Source organism: Numenius arquata, chromosome 12 (assembly GCF_964106895.1).
Source record: "Numenius arquata chromosome 12, bNumArq3.hap1.1, whole genome shotgun sequence".
In the NCBI taxonomy this organism is placed as follows: Eukaryota; Metazoa; Chordata; class Aves; order Charadriiformes; family Scolopacidae; genus Numenius; species Numenius arquata.
In genome coordinates this window covers 9,089,298-9,109,448 of record NC_133587.1, presented here as the reverse complement: position 1 = coordinate 9,109,448, position 20,151 = coordinate 9,089,298, and the positions used below count along the sequence as shown (strand labels likewise).

Genomic DNA, 20,151 nt, shown 5'->3' with positions numbered 1-20,151 from the left:
ATCAGAAGCGATGTCCTGGCACCTGCCAGCTCGATAAGGGCAGAATTCACAGCACTGCTTTCTACGCTGCGATGAGCATCCATGGAACCTCTCTCAGAGATAAACCTAGGCATAGACTTCCACTTACTCCAGCTGCTGGTGAGCTTTGTGTCCCTATGCTGCTGACTTCATCAGCAAATACAAACATGTTTACACACGCTGCGGTATGTCTTATTGCCATACGTCTGTCTTGCTGCTTGATTTTAAGAGGCATTCTGTTCAGAAGCACCTGTGTTCTGTGTGTAGCATTGATTCATGTCATTTGTGTGCAGAAACTCAGGATGGAAAAAAAAAAAAAGCCTTATTACAGAACAAGCTATAGTTTGAGCTTCCAGATGCAGCAGTGTGTTACTGCAGAAGAGTGAAGTGCTCTGCCAGGGCTGCTCTCACCTCATCAGCAGCTGATCTTGTCCCCTCAGCAAATCCCAAGTGCCCATTGTTGGTGATAATGCAATTGGGCCACCTCGGACCTGTGAAATTCCCAGTGTCTGGCACAGGGAGTCAGCCTTAGGAGGACAATTAGCACAGAGGGAGAGGGACAGAATGGGAGGAGACAAGCTTGCAGTTGAGCTATTTCTTTAAATTAATCTGTCTCCAGTCAAAGACTGGCCTTAATAGGGCTGATAAATTGTTGTCAGCATTAAGTGCCTAACACAAAAGCATCGCTTCATCTGGAATTAGAGCAATAAATCTCCTGGTCTCATTACACTGGGGGGATGAGATCTTATAAAGGAGTCCATCTACATAAAAGCATTAATGGCATGTTCTGGGTCCTCATGTCACCTGATTGACAAAGGCACAGCAAATTTGCTTGGAGGCCTTTGGCCAGCTGTACTGGATGGTCACTGGTAAGACCAGTGTAAGAAGGGTTAACCTCTCACACTATACCAAGGCTATGTTAAATCATGGAAAAGCAAATGAGGGGTGTGATCACAGTCCTAAAGCTTTTCTTTGGTTTAAATACACTAAAAATGTCAAGAGGGCATTTGCCTGTTTCAGGGTGGGTTTTTGTTTTGTTTTTCTAATGCAGAGCTCACCTCACCGTTGCATTTGTCCATGCTTCATTCTTCAAAAGCAACTCATTTCTTATGGGTAAACTACATTATTCCCCAGGTGATGCAAACAAGGACTGTTGAAACCAATATGAAAACTTCCTTTTCCTTCCCCACTTCTTCCCCAAAACTCCGGAAAATAGTTAGCACTTATTGAAAGTGTTGTCACTACAGGCTTGGGTCTCTCTTCTATTTCATCTCATGTTTATTGTCTTTACCTAATACTCGGACACTGGGCTTTAAAAAAAATAATACAGTGGATCTTCTGGGAGCTGTCTGAGTACCCCCATGCAATGCGGTTCCCTTCCATGGCCTGGGCACAGGGGGGATAAGCCCACCCCGGTGGCCACAGCAGCAGGAGCGGTGGCCAGTGCGGCGTGCGCCGACAGCAGAGGGAGGTCTTGCATTTTGGAGAGAACCGGGCTCACACCTCCCGGCCCTGTGCTCGTCCCCGTCCTCCTCCACCTGGCTCTGAGACCTGTGGTGGGTTTCAGGGAGCTTCTCTGGTCTTGTAGGGAGGGTGCACACCTCCCCCCACACCTCAGGACCAGAACTTCTCTTGGCCCCATCACAGCCTTCCTTGGTGGCAGGAGCTTTGCTCTGCAGCAGGATATTTGAGATGCTTCATGTAGCCATGGGGCCAAAGAAGGCAAAACCAAGAATTTGCAGCAGACTTGCGGCTCTGGAGGTAGCTAATGAGTGCCTGCAAGCTCCTCGGGCCAGCCTCGGGCTAGTCCGTGTGGCACTGGGACCAGAGCTGTGCCATAGCCTGGTGGCAGGGCTGCTCTGATCATCCTGGGGCTCAGCTGCTGCCAGAGCCCAGTGTTCCAGCACAGGGTGGGACGGCTGAGAAACCACTGCCATTTCCAGCCCATGAATCATTGCAGAGCTTCCCCTCCCCTCCTGTCTCCTGCTCTCTGTCCGTAGCTTGCTGGCTCACGGGCATGGGCAGGTCAGGTTGCTTTCTCCCTTGATCTCGATTTTTCCTCTAGCACATGCAAGTTTTTTCCGCGCGTGGTGGTCGGAACAGATCTGATTATTAACATTTCAGAAAGAAGAGAGGAGCAGGCTTTGCTTCTTGAAAGAAAACCGCATAGTTGGGTTCCTCGTACAAGTGTCCCCAGCATAACCACATCCGTGGCAGGTGGAGGAGCGCGGGGGGGCTCCGGGGGAGGCACCTGCAGCAGCACCCGGGCTGCTGCCCCCTGCGCCGCAGGGTGCTGCCGCTCAGGACTCCTGCGAGAAATGGAGTGGACCCGGCCTCTGTGATTTGCATCCCTCAAAGCCTTCGGAAAGGAGGGATGGATCCAGCTCCAGAGCTTGTGGCTGCAGGGGAAGAGTTTGCAAACGCATCTCCTCCCTGCAGGATTGCGTGTGGCTGGCAGGACAAGCCTTCCAAGCTTTCCAAGCTGTTCCTGCCCTGAGGAAAGGCTGACAGTGAGCTCAGCCCCCTGTGCTGCAGCCCTGCCAGTGGAAAGCTTTGCTCCCACTTCTGCATTTCATGCGGGTTTGTGGCTAAACAGCAAACACGTGGTCAGCAGGGGCTGGTGGAGCGGTGTGTGGCGGCTGAGTCACGAGTGGCCCTTTCCTTTTTCGAGTGGCAGGGCCAGGCGCTGGCCGGGAGCGAGGAGGCATTCCCAGCAGGTCCCATTCCTCCTCCTCCCGCAGCCAACCCGCCGTCGGCAGCTGTCTTGGAGCTGAGTGTGGATCCCGCAGCAGGTGGCTGGACCCGTGCCCTGAGCCCTTCCAGCAGGGAAATCCCCACGTGAGCCGGAGGGATGGGGCGAGCTGGAAGCCTGGGCTGAGCTTGTTAACTGCCAGGCAGGGGGGGACCGCTCTGTCTCTGCTCATTGCTCCCCAAGCATCCACTGGCAAGGCCTGGGCACCTTCCCATGGGCATGTGTCCCCCAGGGAGCGGAAAGCCAAAGGGAGCGTGTGCCTCTCTGGGGTTGTTTGACCCACACTGCCATGCCCGTGGGGAAGGAGCCACGAGAAGGCAGGAGGGAAGAAAATCAGAGGGCAGCTCGCGAGGGGAGGCTGCTCTGCCTGAAACCTGCCCAGCAGGAGGGAGAAGCATGTCCGGGCAGGTGCTGCTGACCCCTGCCTCGGGGAGGGAGCCAGCAAGGGCTGTGCCGGATCCATCCTGCTCCTCCGCCAGTCATTGCCTCTCCTCAGAGGATTAATACGCTGCGGCGAAGCGTGTTTCCCTCTCTGGGCTGTATCCCAGCAGCGGGGCTTGTCCTAAACTGCACCACTGTCCCCAGCGGTGGGGCAGGGGCAAGGAGAGCCACGGGTGGGGGGCCCAGGGATCACCCTCCCCGCACAGCACCTTCCTCCAGCCCCGCTGCTGTGGGGCAGCGACACAGTCCCCCTCGGGCACAGAGGCCCCGGGTCTGCCGCATGGCTCCTTGCTCTGGTTCCCTCCGGAGCATCGCCTGGTCCCCGCGGGGAGCGGAGCCCCGTGGGCAATCCCCACGGCTCGGCTCGGCCCCCGGCGCCCGCCCCGCCCGGCCCATTGGCTCCGGGACCCGGGGGCGGCCCCGCACCGCCCTCCTCGCCCCTGCGCCGCCCCCCCGGCCCCGGGCCCATATTAACGGGCGCGGCGGCGCGACGGCCCCGCAGCGGGCGGCGGCCCCGGGGGATGCAAGATGCCGCGCTCCTTCCTGGTGAAGAAGCACTTCTCGGCCAGCAAGAAGCCCAACTACAGCGAGCTGGAGAGCCAGGCCGGTGCGTGGACGGGGCGCGGCGCGACGGGACGGGCCACGCACGTGGGGTGTTCCGAGGGGTGGTGCGGGGGCTCCGGTGCAGGATCCCCTTATGTCACCGCACGGGAGCGGGTGGGTGACTCACTTTTCGCAGGGGTGTGAGGGTGGTTTATTTTCAGTTTCGTGCGTCTCAGGTGCGATGGGGCTCGGGATCGCCCGTGTCCCGGGATGTGGAGCCGCCTCTTGGTTCCCCGGTGTCGGCGGAGTTGCTGGGGGCTCCCCCATGGGGTGGGTACGGGTGTGCGGGGAGCTCCCCGTGACGGGTGTGGGCAGGGGCATGGGGTCCCTTTAGCCCCATCCCTCGCAGCAGGGCGGGCAGGGGCGCCGAGCCCCCGTGTGGTGGGGTCTCCATTGCCCCGGGGTGGGCTGGGGTCCCTTTGCCTCTCCGGGGTGGGGCGCGGGGCTCTCATGGGATGGCCTGGGGTCAGATCCCATTGCCCGGGGCTGGGCTGGGCAGCCCGGTCCCCTGGGTGCAGAGCCCAGCGGGGGGTGGGTCGGGGGCCCCTCGTCCCCGTTCTTATGGGGAGCATCGGGCCCCTACTGAGTGCTGCCCCCTCCCGCAGTGCTGGCCGCCCCGCTGCTGTACGAGACGTGCCCGCTGCCCGTCATCCCCCCGCCCGAGGTGCTTGGCCCCGGTGCCTACTACCCGCCGCTGGTATGGGATGCGGGGCTACTCTCCAGCCTCTTCCCGGGTGCCCCGAGCAGTGAAGCAGCGGGTGGTGCGGCCCCCGCCCTGGACCTGACAGCACTCTCCAGCGAGGAGGATGAAGGCAAGAGCTCCGGGCCCCCCAGCCCAGCCTCGGCCCCCGCTGCTGCCGAGCGCTTCCGCTGCGCCCAGTGTGCCAAGGCTTACTCCACCTTCGCCGGGCTCTCCAAGCACAAGCAATTGCACTGCGACGCCCAGGCCAGGAAATCCTTCAGCTGCAAGTACTGCGAGAAGGAGTACGTGAGCCTGGGGGCTCTCAAGATGCACATCCGGAGCCATACACTGCCCTGCGTCTGCAAGATGTGTGGCAAGGCCTTCTCCCGGCCCTGGCTGCTGCAGGGCCACATCCGGACGCACACCGGTAATGCTGGCTCTCGCCCCTCTCCCCCCCTCCCTCCCTTATCGCTTCCCGCTTCCCAGCTCTGTGGCCCCCAGCAAATCAGTGGGCCGGGTGTTATCTGGGAAGATAAGGGCTTCCCAAACCCCTTTGGCACATCTCTCTAAAATGTCCTTTAAATATCCTCTTGGCTGGAACCGAGCGCAGGGTCAAGGCTCAGCTTGTAAATCTGTGCTGCTGCTGTTAGTGCCGTGCCTGCCCGCGGGCCAGCCCATCAGCCACGGGGCCACTGCACACACTTCAGCCTAATTTCATAAACTGGGGCTACGAGACTGCTGAAGCACACTGTCCCTGTGCACTGCCGTGCCCAAAGCATCCCTCCCTGCCCACACCAAGGGCTCCCGGCCAGGGCAGCACCCCAGGCCCAGCTGCCCACCACCGTGGCCTCCAGCCTGTTGTCCTGCTCGGCTCAAAGCACACCCGCTGCCTGCCGAGATGTACCGGGGCAGGTGCTGGGGGCACCGGCCTGTCGGTGCAGGTCCGGGCACCGCAGCTGCAGCCCACCCCGCCGCCACGGCTGCCCGTACAATGCATCTCCCGAGCATCCTTTGTGGGACTGCGGGGATAGTGTAATTGTTACTTGGCACTGATTTCACACCCTCTTAACGTACTAAAGATGATGGCTGAAGGAAGCCGGGAAGACTTAATTGTGCTTTCCAAATTAAGCATACGCATTTGTTTCCTCCAAAAGAGTCTTTCTGGGAGGAATTCGCCCTGGCCAGGCTTTTCAATGCGAGCTGGGCAGGAGAAGGGGGAGCGCGGGGTTCGGCAAAGGAAATAGCTATACTCACCCTGGCGCTGGCGCCTTTCAGCCGCTGCCTGCTATGATATAATTAACACATAGTGCTTGGCTTTCCTGCCTCTCTGCAAACGGTTTGCTTGGCTCCAGGCAGGAGACGAATATTGCGTCTTCGTTTGTATGTGCAACTGCCTTGCTGCTTGCAGATGTTTCCAGCATTAATTTTTCCGTGGTTCATAGGAGAGGTTTTTCTGGGAGTAGGAAATTCCCAAGTCCCCGTCTTTCCCCGAACATACCTCGCCCGTCTTTCCCTCCGAACAATAACAGCCAGCACTTACTTTTCACTATGCTCTTCACAAACTTTGGCTAATGAATGGCTCCTTCTTTGATATTCCCCATGTGTTGATGCACTGGTTAATTGGGAGCGTTTCTCTTTGTCCCATAGGTGAAAAGCCCTTTTCCTGTACACACTGCAACCGGGCCTTTGCTGACCGCTCTAATCTCCGAGCCCACCTGCAGACCCATTCAGATGTAAAGAAGTACCAATGCAAAACCTGCTCCCGGACTTTCTCCCGTATGTCGCTGCTCCACAAGCACGAGGAGACGGGCTGCTCCGGCTCTCGCTGAGGACTCTGCTCCCCCGGGCCTCTCGCCACGCAAATACCTATATTATAACTAGTTTCTGTAGGAGTTAGTTTCCTCCGTCGCCATCGCAGCGTGCACCGGGCCGGACGCGGTGACTCCGGCCCTTGAGACCCTCACACTCCTCGCTCGGTGCCTCCCGTGCAATGCGAAGGCCTGATCCCTCTCCTGTCCCGGCGTCCCAGGGTGCAGGATCGGACTCCGGCGCAAAGCGTGGGCGGCAAAGCGAGTGCGTGGAACTCGGGCGAGGGCGGAGGGGGGGAGAGGGCACAGCCCTGGGCCTGACCCACTCCAGCCACAGCCCCTCGGCAGGTGCCCCCCCCTTTGCCGGAGGCACTCGGCACCTTGCAGGGCTGGACCTGCACCCCGGCCACGCCACCGGGATCAAACATTGCGACCGTGTAGCTTGGGAGGGGTGTTGGGTGGTTTTTTTTTTGTTGTTGTTGTTTTTTTTGTTTGTGTTTTTTTTTTTTTTTTTAACCGTAACCACTTGGTAACTTTTAAGAACCAATATTTTTTTAATGAAGGACAAAATGTTAACAGCCTCCCCCCCCCCCGCCTCGAGTGTATATACGCCGCCTGTAGAAGGTGTAACTATGCAATAATACAGTATCCCAGTAGTTGTGAAGCAGCTGCTTCTCCCCAGCACAATGACAATTTGCAATGCCTGCGAGATTAACAGTGTCCATAAAAGGCATGGGTAGCCATTTCAAACACCAACCCTGTTTACAGAGCAGCTATGCACTCAAGCACCTGTTAATATGACTCTTAACAACTGCTTTTCAAGAGAACTGTGACTAATAGCAGGCACTTGTCAGCCGATACAATGGTGGCCTGTCCCAGGGCTGCCCATCGACAGGTGTGTGCCAAAAGCCCTATTTATGGGTATTGACAGGTGCCTCCTGAATGCATCTTTCTTTGGACATTGTTTTCACGGAATCATTACAAAGAGGATGTTTACATTTCAAAGGTACACTGGTATTTATATTTTTGTGCCACAATTTTGTACTGATGAAACTTTTTATATAATTATATACAGTTTATTGATATTCAATAAAACGGTTAATTTATAGTAGGGTTTTGTGGGTGCTTAGGGTGACTATGCAGCAGCGGATGGGGATGGGGAGTGGTGCGGAGATGGGGATGCTGTGTTGGGTAGGGGTGTTGGGCTCAGCTCTGCAGCTCCCACCCTGCACTCCTGGCCTCTGGCTGCAGGTGAACGGTGGGCAGCATTCACAGGAGGGATCTGCAGAGCAATCGCCTCTCGGGGGAGGAAAAGGCAGGCTGAGTCAGTTCCTGGGGAAGGGGCAGCTGTGCAGTGATGCAGGCTTGGGGGGGGACAGGGCTGCTGGGGGTGCAGTGCATCTCCATCGTTCCATGTCGGAAAGCAGAAAGCACAAGGGCTTTCCCTGTCCATCCTAGCCTGCCCGGGTGGGTGCTGGCTTTCCCACAGGGCTACTGGAGCACCCATGGCCTAGCCATATCCCTCAGCACTGCCTGGGAAGCAGATCCCCACCGCAGCATGGGGGGCTGCCTCCAGCTCTTGGCAGACCCTGGAGCCTCCCTGGGGAGGGCAAAGGCACCAGACACCTCAGTGAGCTGAGCCTCAGGGCAGGCGACCCGATGTGGGTGGTGTGGCAGCAGAGGTGACACATCCTGTTGTCACCGCAGAGGCCTTCAGCATGTGCAGGTGGGGCTGTCCCCTGTGTGCCCACAGCCAGGAGGGGACCAGGGGGGCAGGTGCTCTGGGATATCCCAGGTACCTGCCTCTAGGATTGTCCTAATGAAGCTGTGTCCAAAGCACCAATGTTCCCAATGCCCCAAACCACCTGCCTTGCACCTTCCCAGCCACCTCCAAATTTGGGATGCTTCAGGGATAGTGCAGCTGGTCTTGTCACCTGCCTCCCCCAGGGACTGGGATTTTGTCCTGCTCCCCCTGCATTTCCTCGGTGCTGTGTCCAGGACATTGCTTTTAACATAAAAGCGCATGCCCCCCAGCACTCATCCCCCTTCCAGCCTGCTGGCGTCCGGCTCCCAGTGCCTCTCCCAGGGCTGTTGTGGAGCAGGAAGATGTGTGCGGCTGTAAAAGGGAGCAGAGCTGCTGCTCGACCCTTCTTTAATTAAGAGCTCGCCCCGTATAAACCGACTTTCCCAGCCGAGTTGGACTCATTACTTGATTATTAAGCAAGGCAGGAAGTTTTGGGTTTGCTCTTGTGTGTGCTTTTTTCTTCCTTTTCCCAACAGGAAGTGGGGGAGGGGCACTAATTACTTTCAGCTTTCCATCCATAAAATCCTGGAGCCGCAAAAGCAGCTAAACAGTTAAAAAAAGACCAGTTTTGAGAACAGACCACCTGCAGGAGCTGGAAAGGAGGGTGAAGGAGTGGGTAAGTGGAGAGGAGAAGCCCACTGAGCCCTGTGCAGGTCAAGGTTGGCTTTGTGGCTCTGACATGCAAGAGCCCTAGGTTACTGCTCAGCTTTAAGGCCCTTCAGCATGCATCCAGCCACACCACACAGGCTGTGCCTTACCCCCATCCACACATGCCACGGCTGTCACCCATCCGGATGGGGAGCCTTTCCCACATGGATGGGGCTGTTGCTTCTCCCCTGCGCCAGCACCCACCAGGGAACCCTGCCAGCTCCCTCTCAATGGGCTTCGACTAACATTGGTTAGGCAGGCGATGAGAGTTGTGAGAAAACCTCCTCCTTAGCAATCTTTCCTGCTCTCAGTTGTGTTCCCGGCTTTGTCCAGAGGCTGGCTGGGACGCAAGGCTTTTAGAGAGAAGGTATAAAATGGGTGGAGGACAGCCTGGGCTCCGACTGACAAATCCTGCTGGCATTCAAACACAAATGCAGCCTTAAAACACTGGAAAAAAGAAATGCTGCCTGTTCTGAATCACAAAAGCGCAGCCCATTGGCACTCAGGCTGCTGCTGCATCTGCTCCCTTCCCTGGCCTGCCCAAGCATCCTGCACCCCGGGGACCCATGGCCGCTCAGATGCTGTCCCACAGCTTGGGGTTGTGCCTCTGACCTCCCCAACTTGTGCCCAGGTCTGGACCAGTTGCTGCTCTGTCACAGGGTGATGGACGTGGCCCAGATCCCTCCTCTTCTGACTGGCTGCTCATTTTCCTACTGCAAAAATATTTCTTATTGCTTCACTGAGGGCTGTTGGGGTGAGCAGAGGGTTGGGGCCCGTGACAAGGACACCCTTGTGTCCAGCTCAAACCTGCTGCAGACATGGACAATCCTCTCTGTCCTTTGTCTGCCCCCATACACCTTAGGGGCTCTGTGATGGAGAATTGCATCCAGGAGCTGGGCCTGAGGATGAGTTGTAATTGCCTTTTCATTTCATTTTTGGTAGGAAACCCCCCAGAACAGCCTCCCTGGCAGCAGTACCACGGTCCCATGCCCCGAGTGTCCTGCGTTTGCCCGCGCAGCAAGTGCTGCTCAATGAAGCCAGAGCGTTCATGGCAAAACCTCAGCAGTTTTTTCCCTGTTTTTTCCCCATTTTAATGCCACAGGAACTAAACACACCATAAAGCCGCTGCCCGCAGCCTGGCTGTTTCATCCAGGTAGCGCAGGCTGCAGTTTCGGTGGTGGGGGTGGCGGGGAAGGGGCAGCCAGCGATTAACGGGAGGAACCATTTGGTGACCACCTTGTGTGACCATCTGTAACAGATTACGGTGTCAGCGCTCGTAAAAGCCGGGATTCAATCAAGCGCCCGGCAGGTAGCGGGGGGCCCCGCTGGCAGGGGCCGTGGTGCCGGGGTGCGGGCTGTGCCGGCTCCGGGCTGCCGCGCTCCCCGGGCGGCGGCACGGCCACAGCGTCAAGCGTTTGAACTCTGCTGTTTAATTTCCACGGACCTCCACAGGACCTTTAAGCAAGCACGTACGTCCCCTCGGCTCCTGGAGCCCTTTCAAAGGCGCCGGGGAAACCACAAAGTGCCTTTTCCTCCCAGAGAGGACTAGTTTTTTCCCCCCTCCCTGACCTGATGCAGAATTAAGGGTGTTTGGAAACCCACCCTGCCACAGAATCCACCCCCAGGCCAGAGAGCTGGGGCAGACCCGCGCGGAGATGCTATGTTAAGAAGGGCTTTCAGGCTTCGATGATGTTGTTTGAAATTGTCCTCTCTCTGCAGGCATCTGGAGTGTCTCAGAGGGGATGAGAAGGGAAGGGGGTGGATTACAGCCACCTTTGCAGAGACTAAGCTTCATCTACTTAGTGATTTGTGGGCTACAGATCCCAAAACTGCCTTTTTCACCCTTTTTTGTCCCTATCTCTTGGGGATGGGCATGAGGCACGCCTGACCCTGGTGCAGTGAGGGTGAAGAGCAGCTCTGGGGCCACTCTGCACCCAAAGTCTAATGGGCCACATGGGCATTGGGAAGAGGAAAGAGGGAAAAAGAAGACAGGCTCAAAAGCATTTAAAGACAAGGAACACGCTGAGCCCGTCTCATGCTCAGCTGAGCTGAGGGCTCCCTGCAGAGCTCACATCACAGTGGGAAGCCAGCAGTGGGTGGGGGACAGCCCTGCCACTGCCCCTGGAACACTTTCCCCCACCTTCAGAGCAGTAGGAAGGAAAAAAATTTCCACTTTCTTCTCCTGTCGCTGCAAAACTGTTTGATAAAAATGTTCTCTTCGTGATCTCCCGGATCCCCCGCAGCCTCCAGAGGAGAGTTTCCAGCATCTGAGCGTGTAGCCCCGGGAGAAGGCGGCCAAAGCCCAGCCCCTACAAAGTGTAGCAGCTTAATTCTTTTTTTGGCTCCTACCTTAGCTAGAAAAAGCTGAATAAACAAACAGAAACCGGGCAGGATCCAGGGAAAGGCCCATTATTAAAGTCAGTGGCTGGACGGCTGTTTCTGATTTGGGGAAGGGAATGACTGCAGCTTCACGGCAGAAGCCAGGATGGCTCATGGGGTCATCAGCAGAGACAACACAGGTTTCCCACTCGAGATACCTGGGGCTGCGGGAGGCCTTGGAAGATGTGTGCATTTATCCTGGGCTGGACTAGAAGCAGGTGCCGGTGCAGGGCTCAGCGAGTCCCTGTCAACAGGCAGTCCTGGTGAAAGCCTCCGTCCATTAACAGCTCGCCATAAGGACCGGAGTTCACAAACAAGCTGCAGGTGTAGCTATTGTTTTTCTGCCTCTGGGCTATTGACACAAGCAATAATCTCAAATTAATCTTTAATCGGATGATGAACTGATAGCGTGGGGCTGGGAAGGTGCGAGTCTTCCCATGGAGACAAAGAGCACTGCAAATGTGGAGAGAGCGAGCCAGGGAGACCTGGGGAAGGGGAGAAAGGCCAAAGGATTAAATCAAGATGATTTCTCCCTGCGGATGCAGGCAGGTTGCAGCATCACTGTGGTCTTACCATCAGCTGTGCTCACCTTTCCGAGGGCATCGCCTCTCCCCAGCCACGCTGCCTGTGAGTCCCTCCCTGCCTGTCCCCATGCCGGCGGGACGAAGGGCGATGCCCACCCCAGGGCTGCACCGAGCCCCAGCGAAGCATCAGCCACCTGCCAAAACAGGGCGAGCTCACGCCTCGCCGGCTCAAATCCCAGGCTGTAAATCCTCCCGGCAGAGGCCGGCTCTCTCCTGGGTGAAATGAGCACAAACTCCTCACCCTGAGTGCCCGGGGCAGCTTTGCTCACCCCACCTGGTTGAGAAATGCCTTCCTGGGGCTGTCTCACTCTCCAGCTCTTTATGTCCCTTGCATAAATGTCGCAGCAGCAGCCGTGGCCGGCGGGAGGACTGGCAGTGCCCAGCTGCGCTCACCGGGGTTTGAGAGACTGCGGAGGGATGGACAGGCGCAATACTGGTGTGGGTTAAATTGTTGTTTCTCCCTTTTCGCTCTCAGCCAGTCCCCACAACAGGGAAAGCTTTGGGGGCTGCTGGTGCTGTCACACCAGTGGGCATGGTCTCGTGTGGGATGGGAGCGGGTCTCCGTCCCCCGGCTGGTGCAGGCAGATGGGTAACGCTGAGCAAACAGCCTGGGGCGGCCATGGAGCCCCTCTGCAGAGACACCCTCGCCAGAGCCCCCAGCACTTCACAACCCGCTCCGCTAATGGCAGTGGGGTAAAAATGAAAGCCATGAAGCTGTTATATTAAATATCTTCACCTGAGGGTGAACACTTTGGCACAAGGGACACAAGCGCAGGCACAGCAGTGACCCATGTCCTCCCCACAAGAAGCAGCACAGGAGTTACCAGCCTGCGCCGACAGCTTTACAATAGCAATGCTGTGCTGTAACTTATTGGAGATCTGCCTAGAAAATCATCAGAAAGTATTTTAAATCCAGCATAACATACATATTTATGGATCACCTTCTGTTTTACTGGGCTCCCTGAAAGCAATGCGAGGCCTGTTTTACTTTTCTCAATAAAAAGGCTCACATTTCACATGCGAGGAGATTGGCGTCTCCCGAGCTAATTAATCCGGGTTCCCCTCCACCTCCGCATTTTCCACGCAGGGTTATGCTGGCGACACTTTGTCTGTGGCCGCTCCGGGGAGGACGGTGCTGCACATTAAGCCTCCTTTGCTGGCGATGCGCTGGAGGCAGAGCGGGGCAAGGCGAGGAAGTGGCGGCGTGTCGCGGCACAGAGTCATAGCCCGTTATAAAGAGCTTCAAGGGCCTGCATTATGTCATTACTCAATTAGCCTGTTGGTAATAGCACTTCATTAGAGAGACAGTTCCTATTCACTGGCCCTAATCCACTTTCTAAAGACAGGGCTGGAGCCATTGATCGCTTTTCCCGCTTTCCTGAAGAGGCAGAAAGCGGGTTTGGAGAATGGCCCTGCGGCGGGCAGGGGGGAGCAATCCTGCCACTGTCCCAAAAACCGAGATGGGGGCAGCAGCACCCAGCCCTGTCAGCTCGAGGATGTATAGGGGTGCAGAGCACCTGCCCTTCTCACCGATCTCAGAAACCAGGCTGTTAACCAGAGAACAAAAGAGTTTTGGTGTCAAACCATAGGTGACCACAGCTGGGGACGTGACCCCTCCTCGCCTGGCCGGATGCGATGGGTGAGCCGGTGCCAAGGATGCTCTTGGGGGACTGGCTGTGGGGACAGGCACCACCTGCCCAGCCTGCACCTTGCTTCAGTCCACAGTGGGGGTGGAAAGAAAAGCTTCTCTTTTTATTTATTTTTTGTTGGGTTTTTTTCTCTTTTTTTTTTTTTTTTCCTCTTTCCCGCCCCCTCCTCCGCTCTGTGACATGCAGTGCTCGGTGGAAACTGAAGCGGGGTAGGAAGTGGCGCGAGAGCCGTGCGCAGGAAACCGATGTGTGTCAGGAAAGGATGTCAGTGCCGGCGGTGGGACCGAGAGGCCAACAGCCAGCGCAGGAGCTGCCCCCGCCCTGCCGGCGACTCGCTGATGAGAGGGGCAGGAAGCGAAACGGAGCCCTTCCTCTATAAATAAAGGTATCTGCTTCCATCTGAGGTGGTGATAAAGCAAGCCCGGAGGTGCGGGGAGCTCCCAGCCAGCACAGAGGTGCTCAGCCAGGGTAGCACCATGAGGCTGACAAGTGTACCCCATGTCCTGCCCACCCTGCTGGCTTCAAAGCCAGTGGGCTCCTGTGCCCTGCAGGGACCTGGTCCCCCAAGTCCTCCCACCACAATGGCTAGAGCATCCTCAGCTGCAGCCCCACGCAAAGCTGCTGCACAGCTGGTGCTTGGGGCCACAGTGAGCCACCAGGCCACAGGCACCTTGCCTGCCCCACCTCTTCCTTCCCCGGGGTGTCCATCAGCCAGATGCCCCCTTCATGCCATGATGCCATGGGAGGAGCTGGGCTTAAGGGTTTTCCCTCCCCCATAAAAAATAACCATTGCTCAGACGTCAGAAAGATGCAGCTTAACACAGAAGTTATTTTAGGTCAAAAGCAGTACTGGGGTAGGAAAGTTTACTGCCCTAGTTAAAGCAGCTGCTGTCTCTGATCAATATCATCCAAATTTTCCCCCCCAAAACCTCACTTTACAGCAATAGCCTTCCATCGTCCCTTCCACTGGGTTGGAGGGCAGCAACGTGGGGCCCCTATTTGCTGGAAAAATTAGTAGTTATTAGTACTTGTGATTATTAGTAGTTATTAGTACTTGTGATTCAGCCCAGGACCTGAAAGCCAGTTTTCAAATGCAGACACCATGATAGATGGCAACTGGTTTCCCTCAAATGGTCTTTAGAGCATCCCAGGAGCCAAAACAGCAGCTGGCACGTAACCGAGGGCAGAGACTGCAGTACTTGCTGGCTGCAGGGGAGGAAGGGAAGGCTGGGGTGTCACACGCCACCATCCATTGGGAAGTCCAAATCTTCCACGATTTAAGCAAACACCTTGTTTTCATTCAAACACTTTTGCCATTTCATAATACTGGCTACTTCTCTCTGAAAGGAAATAGCTGTCCCATAAATAAAGGGAGGTGGGAGGGAGCGTGAGGAAGGCTGTGAGCGCAGGCGAAGCAGATGCAGAAAGCTTTTCCCGGCGTGCTCCAGCTCACCGCCGGAGGATAACATCAGCAAGCAGAAGAGCAGAGAGGGTCCGTGGCGCACATGCGTGCCAAGGAGCTGCTCACACATGGCCATGCCTGGGGCATCCCCAGTCCTCCCCTTGTCACCCTCTGAACATCCTTCCCAGGAGCATCATCCCAGGTGGCAGGCCCAGCGTGGCAGGGTCATGCTGAAAGCAGTCCCTGGGGTGAGCCCCTCACACCGAGCCCCAGACCTGGACTCCTGGACACCCGGAGCTGTTTCCCCACTGCAGCAGGAACCTCAGGTTGGGGGTCCTGCAAAACCACCTTGTGGCACCAAGCGAGGACAGGTCAGCAGAGAAGGGAACAGATGGGCAGGTGCGGGTACCACATTCCATCTCCAACACCGACTCGATCCTCCAACATCCTCGATCATGGCATGTCATCTCCATGTGCACTCTTTTCCACGCACCGTGGGGAATATCATACCGCAGCTGCAGCCATAAGGAGGTCTCCGAGCCCGATGGTGGGGAGCAGACATGCCAGCAGTCATGCCAAGACACGAGAAGGGGCACGAGGACCAGTACCCTCCCAGGGGACCCTCACCAGCAGCCCCACGGGGACGCTGGGGACCCGCTGGCCCTGCATACCTGCGGTTCGGGGCTCTGCCAGCTGTGGGTTTCTCTCTGCTGGCCTGGCCTCAGTGCTGAGCCATTAATAACCAGCTCTAGTTGTGAGTCTCCAGCCCGCAGCCCCTATTTTCTTTCAAAATCAAGCTGCGATGGGAATGAATTATCTCTCTTCATTTTCATTTTCCCTCTGTCTCTGCTGCTGGCAAATTAACAGCTTCCCTTGATGCCAAACGGTCTGCAGTTTATCTCCCAAAGTACAAGTTTCACTCCCAATCTGCACTGGGGAAACTTAAAGTAATTGCAGAAAACTATTCTGAAAGCGATCCAGCAGCAAAGAAGTCAAATAAATAGGGACCATATGCACCACACCAGTCAGAGGCGCCGCACAAAGATGCTCTCACTGGCAGAGCTCAGTCCCACCCCGAGCCAGCGGCATGGCTCGCCTGCCCCACACACAGGGCTCTGCTCTGGGACAAAAATGTTCTCAGGGGGTGGTTTGCAGTGTTAGAAGCTGCCTGACTTTGCAAACTGAGTTTTGCACACACACTTGTTGGGTGTGTTTTCACCCAGGGTTCAGCTGGCTTTTGGTGGAGGATGGAGAAGACACCTGGTTGCTAACCCCGGGAACTGCCACCAGTGGGTATTTAAACCAGCCTCTGGGTGCCACACCATGGGGAGGATTTCCAGTGTGCCATGAAAGACTCTTCCTAAGGGCCCCATTTGCTGTTGGGCTGCATGGGGTCTTGCTAACAAGGTCTCATGTAGAGATTCGAGTTTCCTCAGCTGCAGCAGGCTTGGCTGCTTTGCTTCCCATCACCCTTCTTCACCTATTAAATGGGGTGCAGGCACTGCGAGGTCTGTCAGCCCCCAAGCCAGGCTCCTGGTGCTGGCCCTGGGGTGCACTGTCAAGCAGGATCCGGCCCCAGCCCTGCACCATGAAGGTCTGCCATGGCCCTCGGTGGCTCTGTGAGGGACAGCAGAGGTGGATGCAAAGCATTGCCTAAAGCAGATGATGCTGAGACCCTTGATCCCTGTGCAGCCCAGCGCTGCCTGGCCTTGCACATGCATTTTGGGTCCCACCTCAGTCCCCGTTGGCAAGCCCAGTGCTGCCTGACTGTTCAGCACTGCTGGGGCAGCCAGTCCCATTCCTCTGCGACTGGGAGAGGCAGCAGCCGAAGGTCTGATCCCGCAGCCACCTTCACCCAGTCCCTGCTTTACATCAAGGAGCCCCAGCACAGATCAAAGCACTCTGAGGTTTTCCTTGCACAGCCTGAAGTGCTCTCAGAGGGTGATGCACTGCTGTCAGCAGTCCCCAGCTGCAGGAACGGGGTTACCCCCACCCCATCACAGCCACCTACTTATTGCCGCTCCTCTGGCGGGCAGGCTCTTGGCCAGGTCTGTGGACCCTCAGCATCGCTCGGCACCGAGCTCCTGCACCGGCTGCCCATGGTGGTGCCTGAGTGGCTGGTGCTCCCCTGCCCCTTGCTAAGGTGCTGCTGGGTATCCTCTTGCTCAGCATCACCTGCACTTGCCCATGGATGGAGGGGACAGCAGCACTTGGCATGGTAGTGGTGACTGCCAAAGTGTGGGAGCTCGGGAGGGTGACAGTGCACAGCCCCTCCTGGGGGACATGAAGCACTTGGACGCCTGTTATCACCGAGTGTTGGGGAAAATACTGTTATTAGACAGAAAGAAGAAAAATAATAATGGCTAATGCTTCCAGAAGTAATTTTGGGAGCCTCAATTTAGAAAGCCAAAATTGAGCTCCCTTGAAGAGGCTGTTTTCCAGAGGCTTCTCCAAAATGTCTGGAGGAGTTATCTGTCATTTGGCACCAGCAGCTTTTGCCATTTCTGCGAGCTGTGGCTGGGACCTGCTAGTTATGATGCCTGCCTTGCCTGGCGCTGGGGCTGCCCATCACCAAGCAGTGAGGAGTCATCTCACAAAACCCTCCAGCTTTGGACGGGTCAGGCTGTGCCAGCAACACCGGGCTAGCGTCACCCCAGGCTTGGGTTGTGACCACGAGTGAGGTTTCTGAAAATAGTCCCTGGCACCCCTCCACGCTGCCAGGCCAGGCCAAGTGTCTCTGAGACTTGCTTCCAGCTTCCCCATAGCCCCAGTGAGAAGAGAAGCCTCTCTGCCTCTACACTGCCTTAGCCCCCCTTCACCCTGCAGAGCCCTCTGTCCCCCCGGGCTGCCCCTCAGCCCCGCAGCCATCCCGACGGCTGCGCTGAAGGCAGCCTGCCTATATAAAATTAGCACCCTCGCAGGAGGCTGCGAGGGGAAACCTGCCCTGGGCGGCCGCAATGGGAAGCAGATGCTCTGTGATTAAGCCCACATGCACAGGACAAGACTGTCCTCCGAGGGGGCTGCGGTGCCCAGGCCAGGGGACAGAGGGCACCGGATGGAGCAAAGGCTGCTTTGGGCAGGGATGGCTCAGGCTGGGAGCTGGCAGAGGGGCTGGATGCAGCCCGGCTGCTGCTGGCCAGGGCTGGGGAGGGCTGGCAGGATGGAGCCACAGGGTCTGCCTCTGTCCCCCCTGCATGTCCTTGAGTGATGTTCAGGGTGGAAATGGTCTTAGACTAAGTGCAGCTCCCCTGATGGTAATGCCTTGTGCTTGTGGGAGCCAAACCGGACTTTTCACTACATCGCGCTGAAGGATTGTGTGAGATGAGGGCTGGGGAGCTGCAACCCAATGACTTGTGCTGCTGGGTATGAAGCAGTGGAGGCCAAGAGGGCAAGGAGAGCCCATCCTCTGGAGAAGTGTCCCCAGCAGAAATTTGCAGACTACTTGGAGGAACAAGCATCCGGCTCCAGCCAGCAGCCCAGCTCCCCAAACCTTCCCCCTCCATGTGACCCTGGTCACCGAAACGCCATATCTCTTCCCTGCATGAAGGGATGCAGCAGAGTTTCAAAGTCCAGGGGCTGGTGACCCCGGACGGGCCTCTCCTGCTCGGCCATGTTGGGAGGTGCAGAGGGAAGACACGGTTTTGCTGACTGCAGTCACCTCTCCTGCTGTCCGGGGAGTTAAAAGCCCCGCACCGAACAAGCAGTGTAACCTGAGAGTGATTTTCTAGATAAGATCTGGGCAAAGGAGGGGGGGGATTTTGCAAGGTCAGGTCACAGGGGGCTCACTGACCCCTCCAAACACAAGTCTGGGACACCAGCACCAGCAGGCTGGGGAGGATGCTCTTCAGCATTGCTGGCTTCATTTCTTCTCATTTTCTTCCCTTTCATGGTTTTGTCTCTGAAGGGGGGAAGTCCCCACTTATCTCCTGCCCTCCCCAGCCTCCCCAGTGTGGTTTCTCCAGCCTCGCAATAAGGGATGTCCATTTCTGTTTCTTCTCAAGACATTTTTCCACCCACCCTCTCTGGCCCTGGTGGGAATTGTCAGCTTCGAGATAACGAGAAGGATGAATTGTTCATACAGGATGTTGCATGAAGCCCAAGTGCTATTTGCAGGCAATTTTAATAAGTAATAATAAGGAGAGAGAACTCCAAAGGAAGTAACCTGGTACAGCAGACAAGGCAGATTTATCAAGGCAGGGAGGAAATACTCCCCAGAAATGAATCTGGCATGAGTTCCTGCACACCAGTCCCACGATCCTGTCTGCCACCACAGGCAACTCTTATCTGAAACAGTCCAGTGTTTAAAATAGACTGAAAAATAAATAGTCTTCCAGCGCGACTGATCCTCCAGAGCCTGCAGTTCATCCCAGCAGCATTTACAGTTTTCTCTGGAGTGTTTCCGACATGTACTTCAAGGCCTTCCAACTCTTTTCTCCTCCCCTGCTTGTGACATTAATGAACCTTAAGGGATTCTTAAAGCACATTTTATGTGGATGTATTTTTAAGCAGGAGAAGGAGAGAGTGGTTCCCAGCCCTCCGTGCCTGGGGTGGATGGAGACTCACTTTGCGAGGCGCACTCCAAACAGGAATCCATCAAACGCCAGGGCTAAGTGTTGCTGCAGCAGCTCCGCGAGCCGTGAAGTTGTTTAATGTTCATTGTTCACAGCTGTGTCACCCTAATAGAGTATTTTATTGTTTTTCCAGTTGTACTTAAAACCATCATTCATTATCCTGCCCAGCCAGCGAGTGCCTCACCTTTAATTGATGACACGAGACGAAACGCCTGGTCAAAGTTTCCAGTGTCTCCACCACAACTGGGGCTGGCTCCCTGCCATCCCAGACCATGCCAGCATAGTTCAGCCCCAGCAGGTGACACCCCTCCAGGCCAAGGGAGACATGGCCACCGGGAGCCCTGGTCCCCCGTGGTGTGGCTCCTGGGGGAGCAGGTCTGCATGGAGCAGTGGTTCTACCTGGGATGGGACGCCTGCTTGGTGCGGATGAACCAGGAACCCTGAGGAGAGAGCAGACACCCCGAGGTGATGGGGATGCTACAAGCCACTCCCTAGGCTGTGACAAGGACAAGCCTGTGTGGCAGCAAAGGCCATGGGGCCATCCCTGCCTGCCTGCAGAGCAGGACAGCCCACAGCCATTGGCTTGCCCTGATTGAATCAGCCCTGACCGGGGGCATCTTATCTCCCGTAAGGGGCTGGGGGAGGTGGAGGTGAGGTCCAAACAGCCCTGGTGCTGCGTATCCCACTGCATCCAGCTCCGGCATCAGTGTCCACTCCTGCAGGTACACCTTGCCGGGTCTAACAGCCCCAAAAAGTACCTTTTTGGCCAGCAGAGCCATTCCCCCACATTGTCCCCCCATGCCAGGCTAG

General features: G+C 56.5%; 1 protein-coding gene across 1 annotated transcript; it reads left to right on the top strand.

Moving 5' to 3' along the window:
• Positions 1–3,715: 3,715 nt before the first annotated feature.
• Positions 3,716–7,410, top strand: SNAI1 (snail family transcriptional repressor 1). Its single transcript, XM_074157407.1, has 3 exons — positions 3,716–3,818; positions 4,420–4,923; positions 6,144–7,410. Exons 1-3 carry the CDS (start codon positions 3,740–3,742, stop codon positions 6,323–6,325), a joined length of 765 nt encoding a protein of 254 aa, XP_074013508.1. The 5' UTR covers positions 3,716–3,739; the 3' UTR covers positions 6,326–7,410.
• The last annotated feature ends 12,741 nt before the right edge of the window (positions 7,411–20,151 follow it).